Source organism: Artemia franciscana, chromosome 16, assembly GCF_032884065.1.
Source record: "Artemia franciscana chromosome 16, ASM3288406v1, whole genome shotgun sequence".
Taxonomy (NCBI): Eukaryota; Metazoa; Arthropoda; class Branchiopoda; order Anostraca; family Artemiidae; genus Artemia; species Artemia franciscana.
In genome coordinates this window covers 22,243,059-22,266,503 of record NC_088878.1, presented here as the reverse complement: position 1 = coordinate 22,266,503, position 23,445 = coordinate 22,243,059, and the positions used below count along the sequence as shown (strand labels likewise).

Here is a 23,445-nt window from a genome sequence, read left to right as displayed (position 1 = left end):
ACCGATGGATTAAAAGCATTATTATTATCCTGAAAATATCTGGAAAATGCCTTAGGAATGGTGAGGGTGCCAGAGGGTGCCTTGTACCATTCATAACTTGCCACAGTGGCGTAAATTGCCAGGGGCATCACGTTGGAAGTAGATTGCTGAAACATGAATCAATGGATTTAAAGCATAATTTTAATTAAGAAAATATCTGAGACTGTCATAGGAATTATAATTTGTATCATAGATATGTCACGATCGAGCCGAATATTGCCACTATGGCGTGAATTGACATGGGATATCAGGAGGAGGTAGCTTGAGAAAACATGAATCGACGGATTTAAAGCATGATTTTTATCATTCAAATTGTTTCAAATCATTCAAAGTTCAAATTGAGGCTCATTCAAATTGTGATTTTGCTGATGCCAAGATTTAAATTAATATAATGTGGCGTGCAGGTGCCTCAAATATAGCGACAGAAACGAGGCCTTTTTATTAAAATCCCTAACAAATATCTGGTAACATAGCATAAATTTACCTTTAATAACAGCCTTCCCCCTCCTTCCTGAATTGGGTGCTAGGGTGCTAGGTTAATTCATGCTTTTTTGTTTATATTTTATCCTTTATAAGCTTTTCACGTTTTTATTTCTATTTGTTCAGTTTTAAGTGCCTTTTCTGTGATTTTGTGATTTTATGCTGTTTTACTATTAAAAACTGTTATGTAAAATAAAATTTCTGCGTCATTTAGATTCCTCTTTCTTTGTATTAAAAAGGTTCCCTGAAAAAAACACCTTGAAAGAAAGAAATCTCCAAGAGAAAGATAACACATTCGAAGAAAAAAAATCTCTTAAATTATTATGTGAAATCTCACGTGTTCGCTACATTACGTAGCAGTCACGTGTGACCCGTCATTACGTAACATCCAACGTGTATGTCCTCCTATGTTACAAGCAGGGGTTCCCAACGGGGCCTGAAGAAACAAGTCACGCAAGAATGTGTCATCCTTAACATAGAGAAACATTCCCTATTACGTAACAACCAGATAAAATCTTGAAGTAAAACATTCTTGAAGAAAAATGTCTTAAAAACGTCTTGAAATGTCTTGAAACGTCTTGAAAAAATTTCTTAAAGAAAAATGTTTTAAAAACATCTCGAAATATCTTAAAGAAAACACATCCTATTACGTAATGCGCACGTTTGCATCTTGATTTGGCGGGGCCCCTGAAGGTTTTTCCCGGCTCTCGCGGGTTTTTTAAACAATCAAAGAGAAAAGTATTTATTATGTAACAAACACCTGCATCTTTTAGAAAAAATCCCTATTACGTAACTAACACCTGCGTCATTAAGAAAATTAATAACACCAGCGTCTTGAATGAATCGCCGTTAAACTTCTTTGTAATCTTAAATCATTAAGGAAGAAAAGAGTAGTGGCTATGGGCATCTTTAAAACCAGTGAGGGGTTACTTTAATTGTTGAAATGAGGATCATACACATATTTTGGTCAATAATACTGTAAGTTCATAAGTTATTGCAGGATAACGACAGTATTGTTTCATTGAATTCCTTTTCATTTGAAAGTAGCAAAATTAACTCCTAAACAAAACTCTTGAAAACTAAACTCTGTATTATACTGTTAGCAGAGTGCAACTGACGCTAGGGCCTATAAGTTAGCTTAAGGGGACAGCCTAGCTCTTATATGTCCTATTTATATTTTGTATATCTGTACTCTATTCTTTTATATTTCTGTATTCTATTCCTTATACATATTTATATTTCTGTTCTATTTATATTTGGCTTGATTATTAATTTCTGTTTTTACTAGATATCGCTCTCCACTTATCTTAAAGAAAGTTTTTTTGTAAGTTTTAAAATTTTGTTCACGTTTCAATTACCATAGATATAATAATGTAGTTGTAAGAATATTTAAAAGTTTAGGAGGAAAGATTTAAGAGGAATGAAACATTAGAAAACTTCAAATTTGAGCAACTTACAAGTACTTAGTTAAATCCTCTATGTCAACCAGCATTGCATCTTGTTCCATGTGCAGTTCATCTCTTTCCATTAACATCCTGACTAAACTTTCATTTAAAGTTTCAATTTTTGTGTGCAGCTCATTAACAATAACTTGCAGTTGTGAAATATTCATTTCAGTCAGGATCTGACGATGGAAGCGCCGTCTGTCTCCTGGAATGAATATTCCAGCCTAAAAAAAAATTACTATTACATCTAGAATCTGGTTATGGGAAGTCTCAATTTAATCCTGGAAGCTATATGTTGATTTTTCAGGTGGAATAATTAAAAATATGAAAGAACGACTATATATTGTTTTCTAAAACTTTTATTAAACCTAAAAATTTACTAAAATTCATAATATTGCCAAAAAATTAAATATAAAGGCTAGTTCTACAGAGTGGTTTTTATGAATACCACAAAAAGCAAATTCTCATTAATGGTACGACCTAAGAAACAGTTCAGACTCCTTCCCAGAGATTTCGGTCCTCATTCAATTACGAAAGTAAAACAGTTCAAAATAAGGATGATACCTTTTTATTGACAGTGAATAAATATAAAATTATTTGAATGGATATTTCGAACACATATACAGTATTCGTCATCAGCAGTAAAACTAAAAGACATGAATAAAAATAAACAAAATTTATACCTAATAAACTAGTTATATATGGTTCATTGCTCTTATTTTTTTCAATGCAACAGCGGAGGCAAATCTCTTTGACCTTTTCGGTTCCGGTTCATTAGAATTATCTGACATATTACGTGGACAGAGGTCATAGCTCTTAGGTGAGGTGATATTTACTTTATTTAGCCTCAGTAAATTATCATAAATTGAGTTCAAGCCAAATTCACCTGTATCTCTGTTTATGGAATTATTCTTGAATAGAATTTTTTTAAATTTCGATTGTTTCCCTGAAAATTTGCTTTAAACCTTGGTCCCTAGAATTCGAAGAAACATTTTCAAACAAAATAAAATGATTTGGAAAATTAAAGATATGTTCCGAGAGGGCCGACGTGAAATCTTCAGGTTTAGTATTTTGCTTTAAAGACGATGAAATAGAATTATGATGTTGTAGCAACCTCGTTTTTAAATTCTGGTTAGTACGTCCCACATAAGAGCTTCCACAAGTACATGGGATTTTATAAACCCCACTTTGTTGCTCTACGGAAGTCCGATCCTTTCCAGAATTTAAAAAACTAGCCAAAGTATTACTACCTCTTAAAGCTACCTTTAAGCCATTATTTTGTAAAATTCTCTCGGAACATATCTTTAATTTTCCAAATCATTTTATTTTGTTTGAAAATGTTTCTTCGAATTCTAGGGACCAAGGTTTAAAGCAAATTTTCAGGGAAACAATCGAAATTTAAAAAAATTCTATTCAAGAATAATTCCATAAACAGAGATACAGGTGAATTTGGCTTGAACTCAATTTATGATAATTTACTGAGGCTAAATAAAGTAAATATCACCTCACCTAAGAGCTATGACCTCTGTCCACGTAATATGTCAGATAATTCTAATGAACCGGAACCGAAAAGGTCAAAGAGATTTGCCTCCGCTGTTGCATTGAAAAAAATAAGAGCAATAAACTATATGTAATTAGTTTATTAGGTATTAATTTTGTTTATTTTTATTCATGTCTTTCAGTTTTACTGCTGATGACGAACACTGTATATGCGTTCGAAATATCCAGTTAAATAATTTTGTATCTATTCACTGTCAATAAAAAGGTATCATCCCTATTTTGAACTGTTTTACTTTCGTCATGGAAAGGCAGTGTGGTCTTCGAAGTTATCTCATTCAATTAAATAGAAAACGTTTTTATCAGCTGAAAGAAAGGAGCAACATTAAAGCTCAAAATGAAGAGACTTTATTCCGTAATTGGGGGGGGGCGCCCCTTCCTCAACCCTTGCTCTTTACGTTGAAGTTTTACTTTTTACCAAACTGCTTAAGAACAACTACTGAAACACAAGGGCCGATTAATTAGAAAAAGAAAAGCTTGTTTTAAAGCACTAAAAAAACTTTAGCGTAACTAATGAGGGTCGAAGAAAGGGAGGCTCCCCATACACACGATAATTTCTGTTCCTTTCAAGTTTTAACCTTACTCCTTACTTTCAGTTAAAAAGATTTACTTTTTAGTAAAATTTTGATCATTTTCAAAATCATACCGGGAAATCCGTTTCTCGCTCTCTGTGGACAAGTTCCCCCAGAATATCCCTCTCCCATACAAAATTCCTTCTGTGTGAAATTCCTCCATTGAAAATTCCCCTCGCGTAAAGTCACTTCTCCAAAAAAACATCCCCGGACAATTTCCTCCTCGCTGAAAATTTTCCCAGAAAACTTCCCTTGGAAATTTCTCCTTAATTTTATACAAAGAAAAACTTTCTTGTTTAACATCTGATCATTTTCCAAATCAGGCCAGAAATTCCCCCAGCCTCTGTGGAAAATTTTTCCCCTGGAGATTCTCCCAATGAACAGTTAATCCTCCCTGAAAAACATCCGCATTTTTTTTCAATAGAAATATACTATATGTAAATAGAGTGCGAATTACATAGCCGAGAGCCCCCCCCTCACTATGTAAAATTTTTCTGGAATACTCCTCAGAAATTTTCCTATTCCCAAAAAATTTCCCCAGTGGAAAGTTAACCCTAGAGAAAATCACACACAAAAATTTCCATATTGTTCACAATAACGAATATTATATATCAGCAATTGGCAAATTGTATAGCTAACAGCTCTTTCCTCCAGGGTTACATGACACCCTGCAGCCCTTTCCTCAAGGACTGCGGGGTGTCATGTCATCCTCAGAAGCATAGCTATTGGACCTTTCAACAAGGCTGAAATAAATGACTCTGTCAAATTTTAATCGGATGCCATTGTTCAAAATGGACGTATGTGGGAAAACTAGATGCCCTTTAATCCAGGGTTGCCAACTTGCACACTTTTCGAGTGAAATGCACTGTTTTTTACCTCAGAGGGGATGCGGATAAGTGGGAATCGCTCTTTTTGGGTGTCAGTTTTCATTCTCTTTAAAATCAGTATTTGACATATTCGCCAAAAGAGCATTTAACTAAGCAACAGAGTTTCCAACTTACACTTTTGTCGCGTGAAATGCACTCTTCTTTACCTCAGAAGGGGTGCATAAGAGAAGATGAGCAAATCTTTTGACCTGCACTCTTCTTGAAAAAAATCCCTTTTTCGGCCTTGATTTGCGCTCTTTTTAGACGTCGGCAGTTGGCAGCCCTGTTTCAATCTTATTGGTCACTTAAAAAGGGCACTAAAACTTTTAATTTCCGCTCGAATGAACCTTCTCCCGATCTTCTAAGACAATTGGTTCAAAACCTTAACCTTTGGAAGAAACAAAAAAAAAACACGCATACGTGATCTTTCGTCTGCCAAATTCTATTTTGCAAATAAATTTATGGAAATTCCGAAAAATAGCCTGAAATCCTCGGAAATGACATCAAGTCAAAACAAAAAGTACACCATTAGAAACTTGCAGCCCCCTGCCTTGACCAACAAGGGAAATTAATTTTTGCATGGTGTGCATCGATGTTCTCTTTTTTTCTTTTGTATTTTTTTCTTCGCCGCTAGCAGATCACTGGAATAAAGGAGAGCTGTTTAAGGACTCCTTTGAAAGAAAGTTACAATTCCTAGTGCTTTTTGCAATAAAAAATACTTAAAGCAACGAATCTGATATGATATGTTTTATGTAGAAATATCTTAAATTGAACTTTTTCAATTGTCTAAATCTACTCCGACTATCGGTTATGAACAGATTAAAAAAAAAAAATAAAGAAAGATTACAACTTGGGGAAATGTCATTTACAGCCTTAGTTCAAAGCCGTGACGACATCATCAGTCGTTCTGTATTCTTGCTAGCAATCTTCCCAATATTACTCTATCCCATTATCCAGCCGAGCATAAAATCACTGGAACCACATTTTTCTTCTCAAAATGCTTCTTCAATTTTTCTTTTGTCATTCCAAACTGGGGCTGGATAGAAATAGATTGAACAGCTCCTTGAGTTTGGTCTATTATATTCTATTGTTCTAAATTTTTTGTCCATTCCAAAAGCAGTCCTTGTGGCCTTAATTATCTAACCATTGGAACAGCTTTTAATTGAGATCATCTCTTCGACCGTTCTTGAAACTTAATAAGATTTTGTCTAGTTAAAACTGTTGAGCACGCATATCAATGAACATAAAATAAAGTAGAAAATATAGATTAAGGGATAAAACAAAGAATGGTTCGAGAGACGCACATTATGAATCTGAAATACCGAATATACTGCGAAGAAACATCGTTCTGTTGAAGCACATCCATCCTCCCTAAATTCAAAGGCCTAACTGATCTATTTCATGGCTTTTTGTTTATTAGATTAACATAAATCTACATAATAGTTTGAATTCCTGTACTGTCTTTAAACAAGCATTTTTCTCAGTAAATTTTCACAACAACTTTAGCTACTAAGGGCTGTGGTGCGCTTTTTCATAGGTTGAAGATTCTGTTATAGCCGAGATATAATATTTCATTTTTTTCAAATTGTTTATGGTTCTTCATGATGTAACATTCATCAATAGTTGGGTAAACTATGATGCTTCAAGGAAATGTCATTGCTAGAAGTTAAGCACTTCTTAAGCAGCGTTCATTAAGACCAGAGGAAAGCACCCCTTAGGGCAGCTCTTGGAGCACAGCACTCCATTTCCATTTGTATATAGTTCAAATTGTACATAACTGATCGCTTGTAAATAAAATTTGGCCAGGGGCTATATGACCCCCCAAGAATATAAAGTGAACGGAAAGAAGAATAAGTGTGGGATAATTGACTTTTTGAATTTTGTTACACTTATTAGAAAACAATTTATTGCGGAATATGCTACGATGCACGGCTCCTAATCCATTATACGGTGGTCTTTCTCCCAAAGAGGCTTAGGCACGTTCAACATCCCATAATGATCATTCATTTGATAAGTATTAGCAATCCATCCCCGCCCCTTCTTTAGAACTTACAACTTATTGCTGGCTAGGTTTTTGCTGCGAGAAAAAAAAATGTCAATATTCGCCAATTCTGTGGAGTAGGAAAATACACTAAGCTCCTTTTGGATTCACAAACAACAAAACCTTCTCAATTTTCAAGCAGTTCGGTCATAACTGGATCCAAATAAAAAAAAAAACATGGAGAGACCGGTGTTTATTTGAAATAAAAGTTAGTACACAAAGATACATTCATCCATTTGGGACAAACCTAATGTTGGTGAGTTGCTCACCCTAATCCTCAGCTTTGGCATTATTTTTATAACTTGGAACCATCTTTTAAAATGTAGTTGATACTACGTAAAATGTAGTATCATTAATTGAATTGTTTTTGTTTTCACTTGTTTAAAATTTTGCATTTCAAAATAACAGCTAAACAAAGAGACAGGACAACATAAAGTATTTATTTTCCTGTTTTTTTTATTTCTTGTTTTATTGCCTATGGTTATATTTTCTATTCCTGTATGAGAGGGGGAGGGGGATTTGCGCTTAATTTTTCTAATTATTTCTTTAGATTTTTTCTTAATACAGCAGTTTTTTTTCATCATCGTTTCCAATATTTCAAAAAAAAAATAATGACAATTGTATCTAGATTATTCTTTAGTTCATTTAGTTCCATAGAAGTAAAAATGCCAAAAACATTACTTACATTTTAACCGAAATAATGAGCTAAAAGGGAACACGTTTTCTTAGGTGACAGTACGCTTTATTTAATCTAATAGAAAAAAGAGTTGGGTGTAGCACAAATGCAACAGAGACACTTTTGTGATTTATCAGACCAACTGTTATGTTAATCTGGTTTATGGATAATTAGTTAAAGGCCAATTAAAGAATAGCTAGGAGTGGGAAGGACGCAAGGCTACCTGCATTAAGAGCACGATTTTTGAGATTATTATGTTGGTTGTTCCATAACAATGAGGTTTTCAGGGTAGTAAGATATTTTAGTCAGTGTTGCCACGTCGAACCGTGAAAACAAGTAAGAAAAACTATTTAGTTACATCTGACTATTCTTTTTGTCCGTAAAAATTTAAATATTAAAACAATATGCTGATCCGAAAGATAATTACATCTTCAAAGGAAAGTTACACCTTCTTAAGCCGTTTGGAGCCATATGTTTGTAGCTTTTTTTCTGATTCTTACCAACGGTTTTTTTTCCTTTTAATTTGGTACCCGCTGCTAGCAAATCCTACAACACTGTATAATGAGCAGTTTTCATTAAAAAATGAATTCCTGATTTTTTTTTTCTAACTTTGAAGAATAGATGGTTGTATGAGTTTCCACGTAACCGATCCAAATGTTAAAAATTCATTTTCACTGTCTCTGTTACGTTAATTGTGGCTCTCGCCAAATCTGAAATCGCTTTAAAAGTAGTTTTGACTGAATTGTGAATTTGAAGATATCAGTACAAAATCATATCACCCAATCAAATTGTCCTAACGGCTGGATTTTGTAGGGTTTATTTAAGCATAACTCACTTTTGGCACAGAGCCAAAAGTTCCTTTCTGAAATCTCGTTTCCTGGAGGAATTACAAAACTACCAACACCGTTAGTGCATAAGCAGTCCTTACCCTGACCATTAGGAAATTGTACTTTTTCCTATCCTTACCTGATACTAATTGTCACGTAGTTTTGATTAAACAACCAGTTTCTGATACATTGAACTTTAACCATCGGTTTTACACCTCTGGATGCGCTCAAGCCCTGTAGGAACGGTTTTTAACCCCTCTGCGGTTATCCAAAGCTTATCAGAGAAGAACTAAAATAGCAAAACATTTTGTAATATTATATAATACTATAAGTACCTTCTCAAGGTTGCCCTTCAGCATTTCGACGACGGAGGAATATCTGCGTCTCTGCCGATCAATTTCCACTTGCAGCCGTGACATCTCTTTTACTTTGGAAAGTGCTGCTTGCGCGTTGTGTTGTAATCTGGCTTGCTTTTGAAAGAATTCAAGATCATCGTACATCGAAGGCAGGGGCGGGCGTTCACTTTTGACGTTTGGAAGGCTTATAGGGGTAGTGATGGCAGAAAAATGGAATTCCTGCCAAAAAATTAAAAGGTATACTTTAAAACAATTTCTTCATGCGTCTTTTACTCATTATACGGCATAACCAGTTACTTAAGTTCACACTACAAAATAATACATGTACCAGGGGCGTAATTTGCTATGGGGTAGTGGGGCAGTAGCCCCCATAACCCAGTTTGCTTTCAGACAACAGTTTACTCCCCCCCCCACAAAGCTGAAATTCAGTTTCTTCAAAAATCTTGAAAAGACTAAGATAAGCCTGCTAGTCCAAGCGCTCACAGAAATGGGGTCAGTGCTTTGAAAATGTAGAGCTGAAATTTCATCTCTTGTTGGTCGGAAGGTTTCAGTTACTTCTAATGCTACTACTACGACTACAACTGTTATAACTTTTGCAACTGTGACCCCAACTACTTGCGACTGCGTACTGCTACTGTGACTATTTTTGACTGCGACTACTTGCAACTTCGACTGCAACTACTTACGACTAAGCCTGTGACTACATGGAACAGGACCTACTTACAACTGCAATTATTTGTGACTGCGACTACTTGTGACTGCAACTAAGACTATTTGCGGTTGTGACTACTTGCAACTGCGACTGCAACTGCTTGGGAATGAATTAGTTACAACTCGAACCACTTGCAATTGCGACTGCGACTACTTGCGACTACAAGCTCTTGCGATTGTGACTAATTATGACTATTATGATTGTGACTACTTTCATTTGCGCCTACTCATAACTGCAATTAGTCACAACTGTGACTGTGGTTGGGACTACTTGCAACTCCAACTGCTTGCTATTTGCAACTACTACTACTTGCTATTGCAACTATTTTTAGTGTAACTGCGACTACTTGCGACAGCAAGTGCAACTATTTGGCAATGCAACTGCAACTACTTGCGACTGCTCCTACTACAACTAAAAGTGTGATTGCGACCGTGACTCTGACTTCTGTTGCCACTTCTAGTGCTGGTACTGCTAATACCACTCCTACTACTACTACTACTACAACTAATATTTTTACTACTACTATTACTACTACTGCTACTGCTAATAAAACTACTAGAACAACAACTATTGAACTAAATAATAAAAAGAGTTTATGCAAATCCAGGTTGTTTAAATGGCATATAGATGCAATACTTTAGTAACAGAAAAGGGTGTCAAGTTGAAGCTTTCAGGAAAAGTTAAGAGGAATGTAAAAGTAAATCAAAAGACATTGCGTTTATACAGATTATCAAAAGAGCGTCCATGATATCCCAAAAAAAGCTAAGTTATTACTTTGGAACTTTCAGGGCATGTAGTGGAGGATGTTTAACTAAATCAAAAGACAATATATGACATCCAGGTTGTCAAAAGGGCATATCTGAAATGCCTTAGGAATGTCTAAGGGTTTCAAATGGAAACTTTCAGGGCATGTTGAGGAAGATTTTTAATTTGAATCCACAGAAACTGTGTGCATCCATATGGTCAAAATTACGTCTTTATAATGTCTCAGGACTGGCTAAGAGCATTTAGCTCAGAATTTCAGGGCATATTTAGGGTATATTGGGTATATTATGGCATATTGGAGGAAATCCTACGAAAAAAAGATTAGAGACTAGAGCAGCGAAATTCAAGAAAAGGCACTAAGAAACAGAAATTCCTTCAACAAAAATATCGCTTCTGAAGAAAAATACAAAAAATAGTAGCAAAATAAAACAAAACGTAAAAATATACTGAAATCCTTTCAATGGAAATATCCCTTACGAAGACGACCTTAAACAATTTCTCCAACCCACCTAAGAGTCTTTGTATCATATGCCACTATGGGACTGTCTAAGCAGCAAGGTAAATCGAATACTTTCGGTGTTTTCAGGTTATCAAAATAGCGCATATGCAATATATCAAGAACGGCTTGGAAGACCAGACTAAACCTTCCAGGAAGTTTGAGGTAGGTAGGTAGGTAGTGGAAATGGTCGTAAATTTACCCAAAAATCTGGTGATGATTGTAGTTTTAATAAATCTATTGAAAATAAAATGATATAAAAATACCAATACAAAAAATAGTAAGTTATAAAACCACCCCGCCATAAAAAAAATAAAAAGCTGTTCACCATCTATAAAAAGAATATGAAATTTAATATTTTCTGCATAATTTTTTGCAAAAAAATCTAAAAAATTTTGCAGAGCATAAAAAAAAATGGTCTTGAGCCATCTTTTGCGGTCATGCACTCTTTGTGACAATTTGTATAGGTCAAACCATTTAGTATGTGACCTAACTTTGTGGCACCGCTTAGTAACTATGATAGTAATGAATTATAGTAAATGAGGGTAAAAGATAAAACTTGTATATTCGTAAAAGATGAGTTAAACACTAAATACTAGTTCTCTTAGGGTTGTAACAAGAAAACAGAACGAAGAGATAGAAATGAATAGAAGACATTTAAAGCGAGGGTTTTAGGTATAGGCAATAAAGCATTAACTAATCACTATTTCTCTTGGAAAATAGAGTTCTAATAAACAGTGTCAACTTTGATAAAATCTCGAAAATTTTACGTTTCATAACAACGTAGCGTAAATCTCCACTTTTTAAAGTTCGACATATTGTGCTTAAATTACAGAATTCACAAATTTATAAGAAAAAGTCTATTTCTCTATTTCCACTCCTGCCATATCTATTCATTACGCGGTCGATGTCTACCTCAATATTTTGGTGAACGTTTATAATGGCTAGTCCTGTCAGTCTAGAGTCCTGTCAGTTTAGAGCTCTTTGTTAGTACTTTCTCTTCTATTCATCCTAAAATATTCGAATAAAGACCAAAACCGGTAGAAAAATACGAACTCTAATAAAGATGCATGTAGGTATGTGCTTCAAAATGAGTAAATGAGTCGAAATACTCCTTAAAAAACAAATAATTATGTGTTTATTATTTTTGCATTTGATAGGTATAGATTGGTGATTTAAATTATCAGGGTTTCCAGCTGTGGAGATGTCTAATTATTTTTTTTTTAATCTTGGGATTTTCAGATATTCAATTTAAACGTTAAATCTCGATTTGTTTGTTGAGCACAAAAATGAAAGTGTGAAATTTGACTCAGATTTAGCATTAAGTGAGAATTTGTCCTGTAAAACTTTTTATTTATAAACAACTAATCGTGAAAATATGTTTGGATATCATATTTCAAAATAAGTATAAAAATTCTCAGTGGTATATAAAGCAGTTTAGACAATTTTACTGACAAATATATGCAACCCCTATACAAAAACATAACTTTATTTTGTGACTGGTTGGTATTGAGAAGGTGAGGAATTCTGAAGTAATATTGTAGTTGCATTCCTTTTCCAGGGTTAACTCAAGTTGTGTGAATTTCCACTTATTATCAATATTTTATTAGTAAATGTTTAAAAAAAATCGATGCCATTCCACTGATTCAAACTGAAAATTCAGACACCCATCTATAGCAGCTACATAAAAAAAACACATAATTATTTGCTTTCTTTTATAAACAATTATTTGATAATCTATTGTTCTCAAATGATTACCCCGATCTTTGAAGGAGTATTTGATCTCAGATACTTAGTTTTAAGTATGTACTTATACGAACCTTTGTTAAAGTTCTAAAGAGTTTGGCGTTTATTTCAATGTTTTAGGATGAACAGAGTTGGTGATATGTCATAAACTGCAGCGCTTTAATTAGATAAAATAGGCAGTAAAGTGGTCACTATTTGCTCACCAAAATCCAAACCTTAAATTAATAAATTTTGCACTTCTCATACATTTACTTTCTAATACGGAAGTAAAACAGTTCAAAATAGGGATGATATACAGTGTTCATCATCAGCAGTAAAACTGCTGAGTTTTACTGCTGATGATGAACACTGTATATGTGTTCGAAATATCCAGTTAAATAATTTTATATTTCACTGTCAATAAAAAGGTATCATCCCTATTTTGAACTGTTTTACTTTCGTCATGGAAAGGCAGTGTGGTCTTCGAAGTTATTTACTTTCTAATATAACAAATCCCCTAAAAAACAACTATGTTATAAAAGCCACCCCTTCTTTGCATGAGAATCAAACCCAAAAAACTAACACAGACAGCGAAAAAAATAATTATGTCAATTTTTTCGCCTCAGTGCCATAGCAAGATTCGAAAACAAATATTTGACAGGAAAAAGAAGTAAATATTTTGGTTTTCATCCCTGTTGCGACATCACAATCGTGAAATATAATTTTGACAGCCTAAATAAGTTAGGATTTTCCCCTCCGTGTATTTAATAGGAATTAACCAAGGAAGCCAACTGGGAGGCAAAAATGAAGATTTTTGCCTCCCAGTTCGCTTTTGTGGTAATACGGACATATTCCCTTGCTAAACCTAAATTTAATTAAATAATTTTTGGCCGTATGCGTCTTTAGTAAAATCTAAGAGAGACCGCAAAAAGTAACTAAAACCTTGTTTGAAACTTGTTTGCAAAAAGAAACAGTCTTAATAATTAAAAACTTATTAAGAACTCAACTATTAAAAACCAATTACAAAAAAAAACTTTGTCCCAACCCAAACCAGAGCAAGCAGTCCCAACCACAAATCAACCACTACGTCAGGGGGGTACCCCCCACACTCCTTATGGATGCGCCACTGGGGCGAGGGGTTAAGTGAATGTTTAACATTGATTTGGGGGATCGTCTACGGGTTGGTAGCCCTGTTTTGTTTGTGGAGATTTCTGGTCATTCCAAGTTTGAGCTAATTATTAATTTCTATATTTTTTTTAAACTATTAGTTTTAGGATTCGTCAATTCATCTATAACAGCCTCAGTCATTATTAAGTTTTATGTCATTATTCATGTTAATTTCTTTCGCTTTGGGCTTCATTAATTCATTCATGGTAATTTCTTTTAGCTTATGTTTGAATCTTATTCCCCGTAATACTCACTTTTCTTCTAAGGGTGTTAGGGGAGTCTTGTTAAGGGAGTCTCCTCTCACTAATCTTGCCACGACATCCTCTCACAAAGGTATATTTTTAAAGGTTCACATAAATAAATCGAATAAATTATCAGCAATGGACATTATAAGCAACAATTTCGCATACCGATGTTCAAAAATAACAATTTGATTTCTTAATTGCTTATCTACTGTTTTTTAATTGCATTTGTAATACCAGATGATATTTCCAAGAAAGTTTAGGCAACTTATTAGCAGTATATGAAAGTAAAATGTTTTCCAATACCTTTTAATAAGAAAGTCATGCAAAATATGCAGTTCTCTACAGTTTTTTACATGCAGAACTAATTTTCGGGGATATCAGGGCATTTCAACCCATTTAACATGGGTTGTATTTTCTTGAATATTTCAGATTTAGAAAAACGCAGGAAACTATTGATCTCACCTCATTCCATCCTGAGCTATGGTCGGGCAATGAGTCATGACAGCCAAATGTATCCTCAGAGCTGTCCGAATCACTCTCAATGGCTGTGTCGTTAACAAAACAGATTTGAAGGTTCATTCCTAAAAAATAGTCTTTTAAACAAAAAGTCAAGAGCTAATCATAGTTGGAGCAATTGCTGCAACCTAGTGAAGAACGAATTTAATCCATAGTGACTGAAAATTTAGAAATGCTTTTTGGAAAAAAATGGCATGTGAAAAAAAATGTCCTTTAAAGCCGATCCAGGATTGTTAACTATTATTTCAATTAATCTTTATGGTAAAAGTTTTTGTGAAAATATAATAAAACTTATAGCGAGCATAATTAGCAGATAAACAGAAAATGAGCTTGAAGCAAACAGAAATTACAACATGTAAATCAGTAGTGTTGGTATACCCCTTGAGCCTCTTTAAAGATAAGGTCAATTATGCTCTACTGAAAACTAAATAAATTATTCTAATTGATAGGTATCTATAGCCAATTAATTTTTGTAACATGTGAAGGAATGGCTTAAACGAAGGAAAACATAATGAAACGGTAGTCTTTTAAAATATTAGAACTAAACAGAATGTCGCAAATGTCTTCGTGTCGCGAATTGGTTTTCATTTATTTTATTTTGTATATATTTATTCATTTAAAGGGGTTTTGAGGTTGTGGCATTTCTTACTCTTATTTTTGACATTTTCTGATTACTTTGAATTTGACTTTATTATTGTTTGTATCGAACAGTTTGTGCTTTGCTCAAACCATGAGTAAACAGTAATCTAACTAATAGTAATCGAAACTCTAATAAAGGAATTGGACAAAAATAACTGTTTTACAAAAATCATTTTCTGTATGATCATTTTAAATACATGTAGCATATTCAGTTTAAATTACTTATCTACTTGCAGAGTTTTAAGGAGGGGAGGAAACACCTCTTACAATAAAGGTGATCTTGATGAAAATGACAGAGTCAAAACTATTTTGTCTAAGAACCCAATTTTGGAGGCAATACTTGCATGAAAAACCATGAGATTTTATATTCTTTCGGAAAAAGACGGTCACAGCTGTATCATTATTTGTTGTTACGCTTTTTATTTTCCCAAGGGTGATCCTACTGAATCAGTTATCTTAAAATCTCCGGAGGGAGCTCATTCCACTTGAAATAGGAAATTCTAGTGCCCGTTTTAACAAAGAAAAGAGATGTAAGTAAAGTGCCAACTTCTGTCATTGCAAAAGAAAGTTTTGACCGGACGAAAGCTAAAATGCTACCAAGCAAAAATGCTGAGATAGCCAATCAGTTTAAAATCATAGATAGTTTCTTTAACCACATTGGCCTGCCATAACATAAAGAAAGAAAACAATCAAAAATGGGGTTTTTAAAGGCCGAATGAAAATACTGAAGATAACACAGAAAGCGAATATTTCAAGAGAACAACCGCCTCTCTTCTTCCGCGCGAACAAAATAATATGATCAAGGAAAAGTATAAACCAAAAAACAAATGCGAAAAGAACAATTATTGTTGTACACTTTAAAGTTGAACATTTTAGTGTTGTTATGTATCGTCCAACCTTATTTTGGAAACTTTATTTTATTAGGTACTTTCCAACTTTATACTGGAAAGGACACTTTATTGTTATTATGTATTTGTTTTTAATTCTTTTAATTTTTGGTCTTTTATCAAATTTTTTGGTGGTTTTTTTTTCGTTGGTTTTGTTGTACTTTCCTGGTTTGTTTTTTGGTTTTCCCTTTTTCCTTGGACATATTATTTTGCTCGCGCTGAAGAAGAGAGGCGGTTGTTTGCTCAAAATATTCGCTTTCTGTGTTTTCTTCAGTATTTTCATTTGGCCTTCAAAAACCCCATTTTTGATAGTTTTCTTTTTCAGTTTAAAATCATCAGAAAGCTGTGTCGTGTCTCATTCGCAATCTCGGGAGCCACATTTTTAAGCGCTGGTGTATTGTCTCTGAACAACGTCCATGCAAATTGAAGGGTTATTATTAGTGATTTTAAATAATGTGATTGTCATTGGGTAGGGCCTGTAATATGAATTTTTGATGAAATTTGAGAATATTTTAAAGCGTGTTTGTGGAGGAACTGAGATTTCGGGATTCTGAGGCATGGCGATATCATTTCCTTCCAGTTGTGGTTCTTAACGTCCAGGGACAGAGTTCTTCATTTGAGGATATCCAATTATTACGGAGGAATTTGGGCTCTGTAATTACCGGCCTTGCGAAACAATTTTGAGTGAAAAGAATCCGGTACTTTTGGATTTTTCCTTACCGGTATCACAAAACTGATCAAAAATCTTGTATAACTATCTAAATTAGTATAATCTGGCGATGCAAAATCCCATGATATTTTGCTCGAATCTTCTTTCAGTCTGTCAAGCACCGCTGGTGAATAAAAAAAATCTCATTCTATTATGGAGTATTGACTGTTGTGGAAGACGGAGAACCCGAAACAAAATCCCAACTGGCAAGTAGTCAGAAGTATCAGAAAGCAACTTATCATTCTTAATGGAATAGATTGATGAAAAAATGTTATCAACTAAAGTTGAATGCATAAGAATGGAGCAAGTGATGCAAAGCTAGAATCAGTTAAATTGTACTGTAATACCTTGTAATCGTTTATCCGAAAAGCTAAAACGGAATATTCTACCTAGATATTCGATGATTACGGTAAAAATATAAAGAGGACCTAGGATGCGATTAAGAAAGTTCCCTAAACCAGGAAACCACAAGGCTACCCTAAACTTCTTATGGTAGACGACCAATTGATCACAGAAGAAGGCCAAGTACGGCATCAAATGGAAATTTTTTTTTGAGGAAGTAGGTGAAAAAACTGGTGATGTTATTTCTTCATCTTTTACATCACAATCTTGGAAGTATTACCTCAGTTTTTCATACTAGAAATCAATCGTTCTTGAAGAAGTCACGGATCATCTTGTGTAGCCTATAATGTGTTTCGTTGTTAATGAGTTTTTTAGGTTTCTTCTTTTTGTTGTTTTTGTTTTTGACAAAAGAAATTCGGCTCTACTGGAGCTCATGATAGGCATTTTTAGATAAATGTTATCTTTCCTCATTTCAACTTGTCTGTATATGTGAAATGTAAAGGATTCGGAACCTTTTTCGGTCCAAATACCAATTTTGGATCTCCAATCTTACATACTCAAGATTCGTGCCTACTATGAAGCCTCGAAGCATACATGTCAAAAATTCTTGCATGACTCTCACATGGACGCATGGAGAAACAAAAGATGATAGTAGGCCGGCTGTTTACCCGTCCGTTTTGATCCTTCATAGGGCATAAAAAATTTAATTTGTGATCGGAAACCCTCCCACAGCTCTGTGAGACCAGTGTTTTGTGCTTAGTACAAAATGTAACAATAAATAGTGCATGACATCGTTCGTCGCTAAGTCAACATTATTGCTTTGACTAAGAGTAGCTTTTATCATTTCTCAGAATAAGAACAAGAAAACGTGCTTTACATAAAAAAGAAAAGATCGGAAGCTAAAAGCTGAATCGTTTTCTAAGAAAAATGAACATTGCTGACGACGAAAATCTTTTCCAGTGGTTATTAATTCACTTTTAAAGAAATAGCTGTGAAGGAACAGCTACGACGGTTTTAGAGAGCAAGCTTTTCGTTTGCTAATATAGCCAACAGGGACACTCAGAAGCAATAAATTAATAAAAGAGCTCTTTAAGTGAGATTTAACAAAAAGCTAAGTGATTACCAAGGAAAATACTTTTCGTGTAAAACAGAATGGTAGAAATTCGAAAAAGCGCCGGAAACCGAGTTCATCATGAAAATAAAATGATAATAAAATTTTGTTTGGCGTATAATCAAGCACGTTAATAGTGCTGTGCTTTAGAACAATATGTGACATATCATTTCATACCCTATATGCCTCAAGACGCCCCTGCAGCCAGGTGCAACATTAAATTAAAATTTCAAGACACCCATTTAATCAGAACAGACGAAAGGTTCGAAAATTGTGCCTAAAAAGGACAATATGACAAGTGTAATCCTATGGACAAGGGCCCAATTTATGCACTTAACTGGCTCTTCAAAAATGACTTTTAGCAGTTGGCACGTGGTCCTTCAGGGTATCCCAGTCACCTAGCTTCGCAAGCATAGACGAGCTACACATCTTTCAACTCATGATCATTTGAGAATCATTCAGAACAATAGTCAAACAGCTTGAAGAACGACGGGCATTAAAAAAAAATAAAAACCGTATAGTATATTCCTTTCATCCTTCTCCAAAGATAAAATTTTAATTCCCTCTAAATCTTGCCCCGTCCCCCCAAAAACAAATTTTAACGTTTCAACTCGGTCACCCCAGCCATGGGACGAAACAGAATACTTACCAAACTACTGATGATATTTTTCACCCTATAATGAAATCTAGTGACTGTATGAAACCTCTACAAGGAGAAATACTCGCTTGCATTCAGGCTTCAGGCATGAAAACGAAAAAATAACTTAAAACTACTGACTTTGATCGTGAAATTTCTTTAGGAGGATTTACATATTTCACAAACTGTGAAATTGATCGAATTCTGACTCAAACAGGGAGTTCAAACCGGTTTGATTAGAAAATCCAAATTGAAGCTCTTTGCATCTTGCCCTCCAAAAATCACACGTAATAATGTGTGCTTATAAGCCCCCAATGCCTCTTGTACCATTCGTCACGAAAGGTGTTTCGATTTGTTTAATTAGAGGCCCCATAGTAGGGCTCTTAGGCGCTTTTCTCCTCCAATAGAGCCAATCCACCCCAAATTCGTATATGTTAACATAGCTTGCCTTTTTGACTCTTCGTTATCCAGGGACTATTTTGGGAATGATTCAAGACGATTAAAGACTGATTAGAAAAATCACTAGGATCATGATACAACCACAAAATACACACGTAAACACGGGTGTGATCTATAAATGCTGTGCGATATCCACCAGACTTGGAGTTTATATTTCTGAGATTACACATTGAAAGCACGAGGCTAATATTCAACTACAGATACCCATAGCTACAGTATATTAAGCATAAATATCACAAATATTAGACCACATTTTTTTTTTTGCTTTCAAATAAGAAAAGCGTCACTCGACTGATGAAGTGGTCACTACGCTTGAGGTCTTGTCATGTATATCTGCAGCATCTTTGGGAATATTATCTTGAGATTCGTAGAATATAAATGTTCATCTTCCTACTCTTCAAGAAACATTTCAACTTCAGAAAAAGACCGTGCACCAAGGCTGTTCCGCATTTTACATCTTCACTGTGTCCACATTCCTCGCTACTAGTGCTACTTTGGTAATTAGATTTTCGATGGAATACTTTTTCCATTCAGAATAGCATATTTGTAATTTTTCTATTATGTTTAGTTCATCCAAAATAAAGGAAAAAACGAAAAAATTACATGTGTTATTTGGTTTTCACTGAAAAAGAACATGGCAAAAACAACTAAAGAAAAACAATTGACGCCCGCTAGTCTGTTGCAACTTTAATAAGACATAATATATAATTTTTCTATAACAAGAATAATATAAGGACAATATAGTAGAAGAAATAAAATACATTCAGGGAAGATGGTATGGATGAACTTCCCCTAAAAGAAAATAAAAAAAAATAAAAAAAATAATAATAATAATTAAAATTAAAAACTTGAAAAAACAGCACGAGCACTGATAAACTAAAAAAAATAAAACATACTGGTTTTTTCGAACCATTTCCAAGACAACTGAAGAAGCCCCCCCCCCCCCAAAAGAAATCCTCATTAAACGAAGTGTCTGACACACGCATAAAGAATTTCTCGGGGTTTCCTTTCCTATTCCACAACTCGGGCAAAGTACTCTGAAATTGAAACCATTTATTTCCTCTTATTAACCTTACTCCTAAACCCTATCGAACTAGTGGACTTGACACCATGTTTTTGAATCATCACGTTAGCTTGGAGTAAGACTTTAAAGACAATACTTGCTTTATTCTAGCATAGAATAATAAGGTTTTAAAATTATTGAAGCCACTATTTCATAAATGCATTTACGTTTGTCTTTTGTAAATACTGATAATCATAATAGTCCATCATTCTATTTATTTGATGAGCAAAGCTTATCCAGTATGGGTTTTATTTGTAATTGCCAAGATCTGGGCTTTTCATTCCTTAATGTCTTAATGTAAGCCATATTGTTGAGCCTAGGGTCTGGGAAATTTTTCACGTTTATCAAGATATATATCATTTTTAATCCTAGATAAGCACTAGCCGAGATGATGCTGAGACCGTCTCTAACAACAAGTTAATGGATAGTAATACGTTGACTTATTTTTCTTTTAAAATGCTGGAAATACAATGGTCAAAGCTGAGGAGTCGGTTCAGAATCCCAGACTTCTTATTTAAAAGTCAAAAAGGAATAGCTCTTGGATTAAACAAGTGTTTATGCATCCTTAGGTTTATTTTTTAATTTTGAAAAGTGGCATGTTAAGTAATAAAGCTGACGCAAGATAGCAGCTTGTATATATATATATATATATATATATATATATATATATATATATATATATATATATATATATATATATATATATATATATATATATATATATATATATATATATATATATATATATCTTCTATGCTATTTTTCCGAATCCCATTGCGGTCAGTCACAAGGGTGAATAGGTTTGTAATACGCACGACAAAATAGCTAGGGTCAAGTCACAGGAAGCATCCCGTGATTAACAAATAAAAGCAAATACAAATTGAATTTTTTTTTAGAAAAATAATGTGTGGTCCTTTTTAAATAAATCTGCTATATAATTGATTTAGAATTTATGTAGGTCTGCCGCAATTTATGGTCTGTCGCAAGGACATCAAGACATCTAAAATAGTTAAAACCAGTCTGTCTCATTATGAATACAACCTTATTAAAATCTGTTGAAAGACGAAATCTCTACTTATAAATATTACTATTCCGCACTCCCTTACATTCAGCAAAACTTCTTAATGCTTAGATAAATTTGTAATACGCTCGACAAGACAGCTTGAGTCAAGTTGACCGTAAGCACCCCATCATTAACAAATGAAAGGAAATACAATCTGAAATTTAATAGAAAACTAGAGCGTGTTCCCACCTTTTTAAATAAATCTGCCGTATAATTGATCTAGAAGTTATGTAGCTCTGAGGAAATATTACTACTTTGTTTAACCCCATTTACTAATGAAAAAGGATGTGATAATCATTTTCCAGAGAATTTTATGGCTCCTTAGGTCCCAAATAACATACTTCCTATTAATATATTGTACTTGTATATTGTCCTTGAGTAACATTGTACTGCTTATCCAAGTCACGTAAGGATAGTAGAGTTCTTCCAAAAATGTTTGAGATAAATCTTTTGTCACACACATTCAAATGGAGGGAGGGAATTTTCAAAGTATCAAAAAAACAGGCATAGTTTATGAAGACATTGAAAGAAAAAAAATCGGTCCCTGGAAGTACAGCATTTAACAAAGAGTTTCATACAAAATTGCTTCTATATAATAAGGATAAGAATAATATAATAAGGATAGCTTTATCTTCTATACTATTTTCCGAATTACATTGTGGTCTGTCAGAAGGACAGACCACATCCAACTCACGTTAAATGTGAGCTGAGATTTCTAAGCCGGTTAAAACCAGCCTATTCCGTTTTGAATACAACCTTATTAAAGTTATTTTTTGTTTTTTTTTAATAGAGTGTGCTCCCGCCTTTTTAAATAAATCTGCCATATAATTGATCTAGAATGTAATACGCTCGACAGGACAGCTTGGGTCAATTTGACCATAAGCACCCTATCATTAACAAGTAAAAGCAAATACAATTTGAATTGTTTAAAAAAAAATAGAATGTGTTCCCGCCTTTTTAAATAAATCTGCCATATAACTGATGTTGAAGTCATTTAGCTCTGAGGAAATATTATTACTTTGTATGACACCATTTACTAATGAAAAGAGACATGATAATCCTTTTCCAGAGATTTTTATGGTTCCTTGGATCCCAAAGTACATATTTCCCATTAATATATTGTCCTTGCGGGTCCTTGCTTTTGAGTAAATATTTTCCTTGAGTAATATTATATTTTTTATCCAACATACAAGTTTTAGTCACTTACTGTATTCTATCATGGAAACGTGCGCAAAAACGCCGCTTATTCTTATATTTACGTTCCTCAGTTCCTTACTTGAGTTCATCCCAAAAAGTCTAATTTTTTCCTTAGGGCTATGAGAGAAATCTCTCATCAGACACATACAAATGGGGGGAGGTTTCAAAGTGTCAAAAACAGGCATAGTTTATGAAGACATTGAAAAAAAAATCGGTCCCTGGAAGTGTAGCATCAGTCCATTAAAAAAAAAATCTTTCAAAAAATTCTTATTTTGCCCTTAGAGCTAAGAGATAAACCTTTAATTAGAAACATACACCTGGGTGGAGGCGATTTTTAAATTGTCGAAAAACAGCCATAGTTTATGAAAAAATTCAAGAAAAAGAAATTGGTCCCTGAAAGTCCAGCATCAGTCCATTAAAAAAAAAATCTTTCAAAAAATTCTTATTTAGCCCTTAGAGCTAAGAGATAAACCTTTAATTAGAAACATACACCTGGGTGGAGGCGATTTTTAAATTGTCGAAAAACAGCCATAGTTTATGAAAAAATTCAAGAAAAAGAAATTGGTCCCTGAAAGTCCAGCATCAGTCCATTAAAAAAAAAAATCTTTCAAAAAATTCTTATTTAGCCCTTAGAGCTAAGAGATAAACCTTTAATTAGAAACATACACCTGGGTGGAGGCGATTTTTAAATTGTCGAAAAACAGCCATAGTTTATGAAAAAATTCAAGAAAAAGAAATTGGTCCCTGAAAGTCCAGCATCAGTCCATTAAAAAAAAAAATCTTTCAAAAAATTCTTATTTAGCCCTTAGAGCTAAGAGATAAACCTTTAATTAGAAACATACACCTGGGTGGA

General features: G+C 33.9%; 1 protein-coding gene across 2 annotated transcripts in view; it reads right to left on the bottom strand.

Moving 5' to 3' along the window:
- The window catches only part of LOC136037230 (schwannomin-interacting protein 1-like), a 112,501-nt gene that overhangs the window by 25,124 nt on the left and 63,932 nt on the right, over positions 1 to 23,445 (bottom strand). For both annotated transcript variants that reach the window (XM_065719838.1, XM_065719836.1), the window contains exons 5-7: positions 14,432 to 14,550; positions 8,839 to 9,078; positions 1,977 to 2,188 (exon numbers count right to left, since the gene is read on the bottom strand). In XM_065719838.1, coding sequence (XP_065575910.1) covers positions 1,977 to 2,188; positions 8,839 to 9,078; positions 14,432 to 14,550 — 571 coding nt within the window. The remainder of the gene's footprint in view (positions 1 to 1,976; positions 2,189 to 8,838; positions 9,079 to 14,431; positions 14,551 to 23,445) is intronic.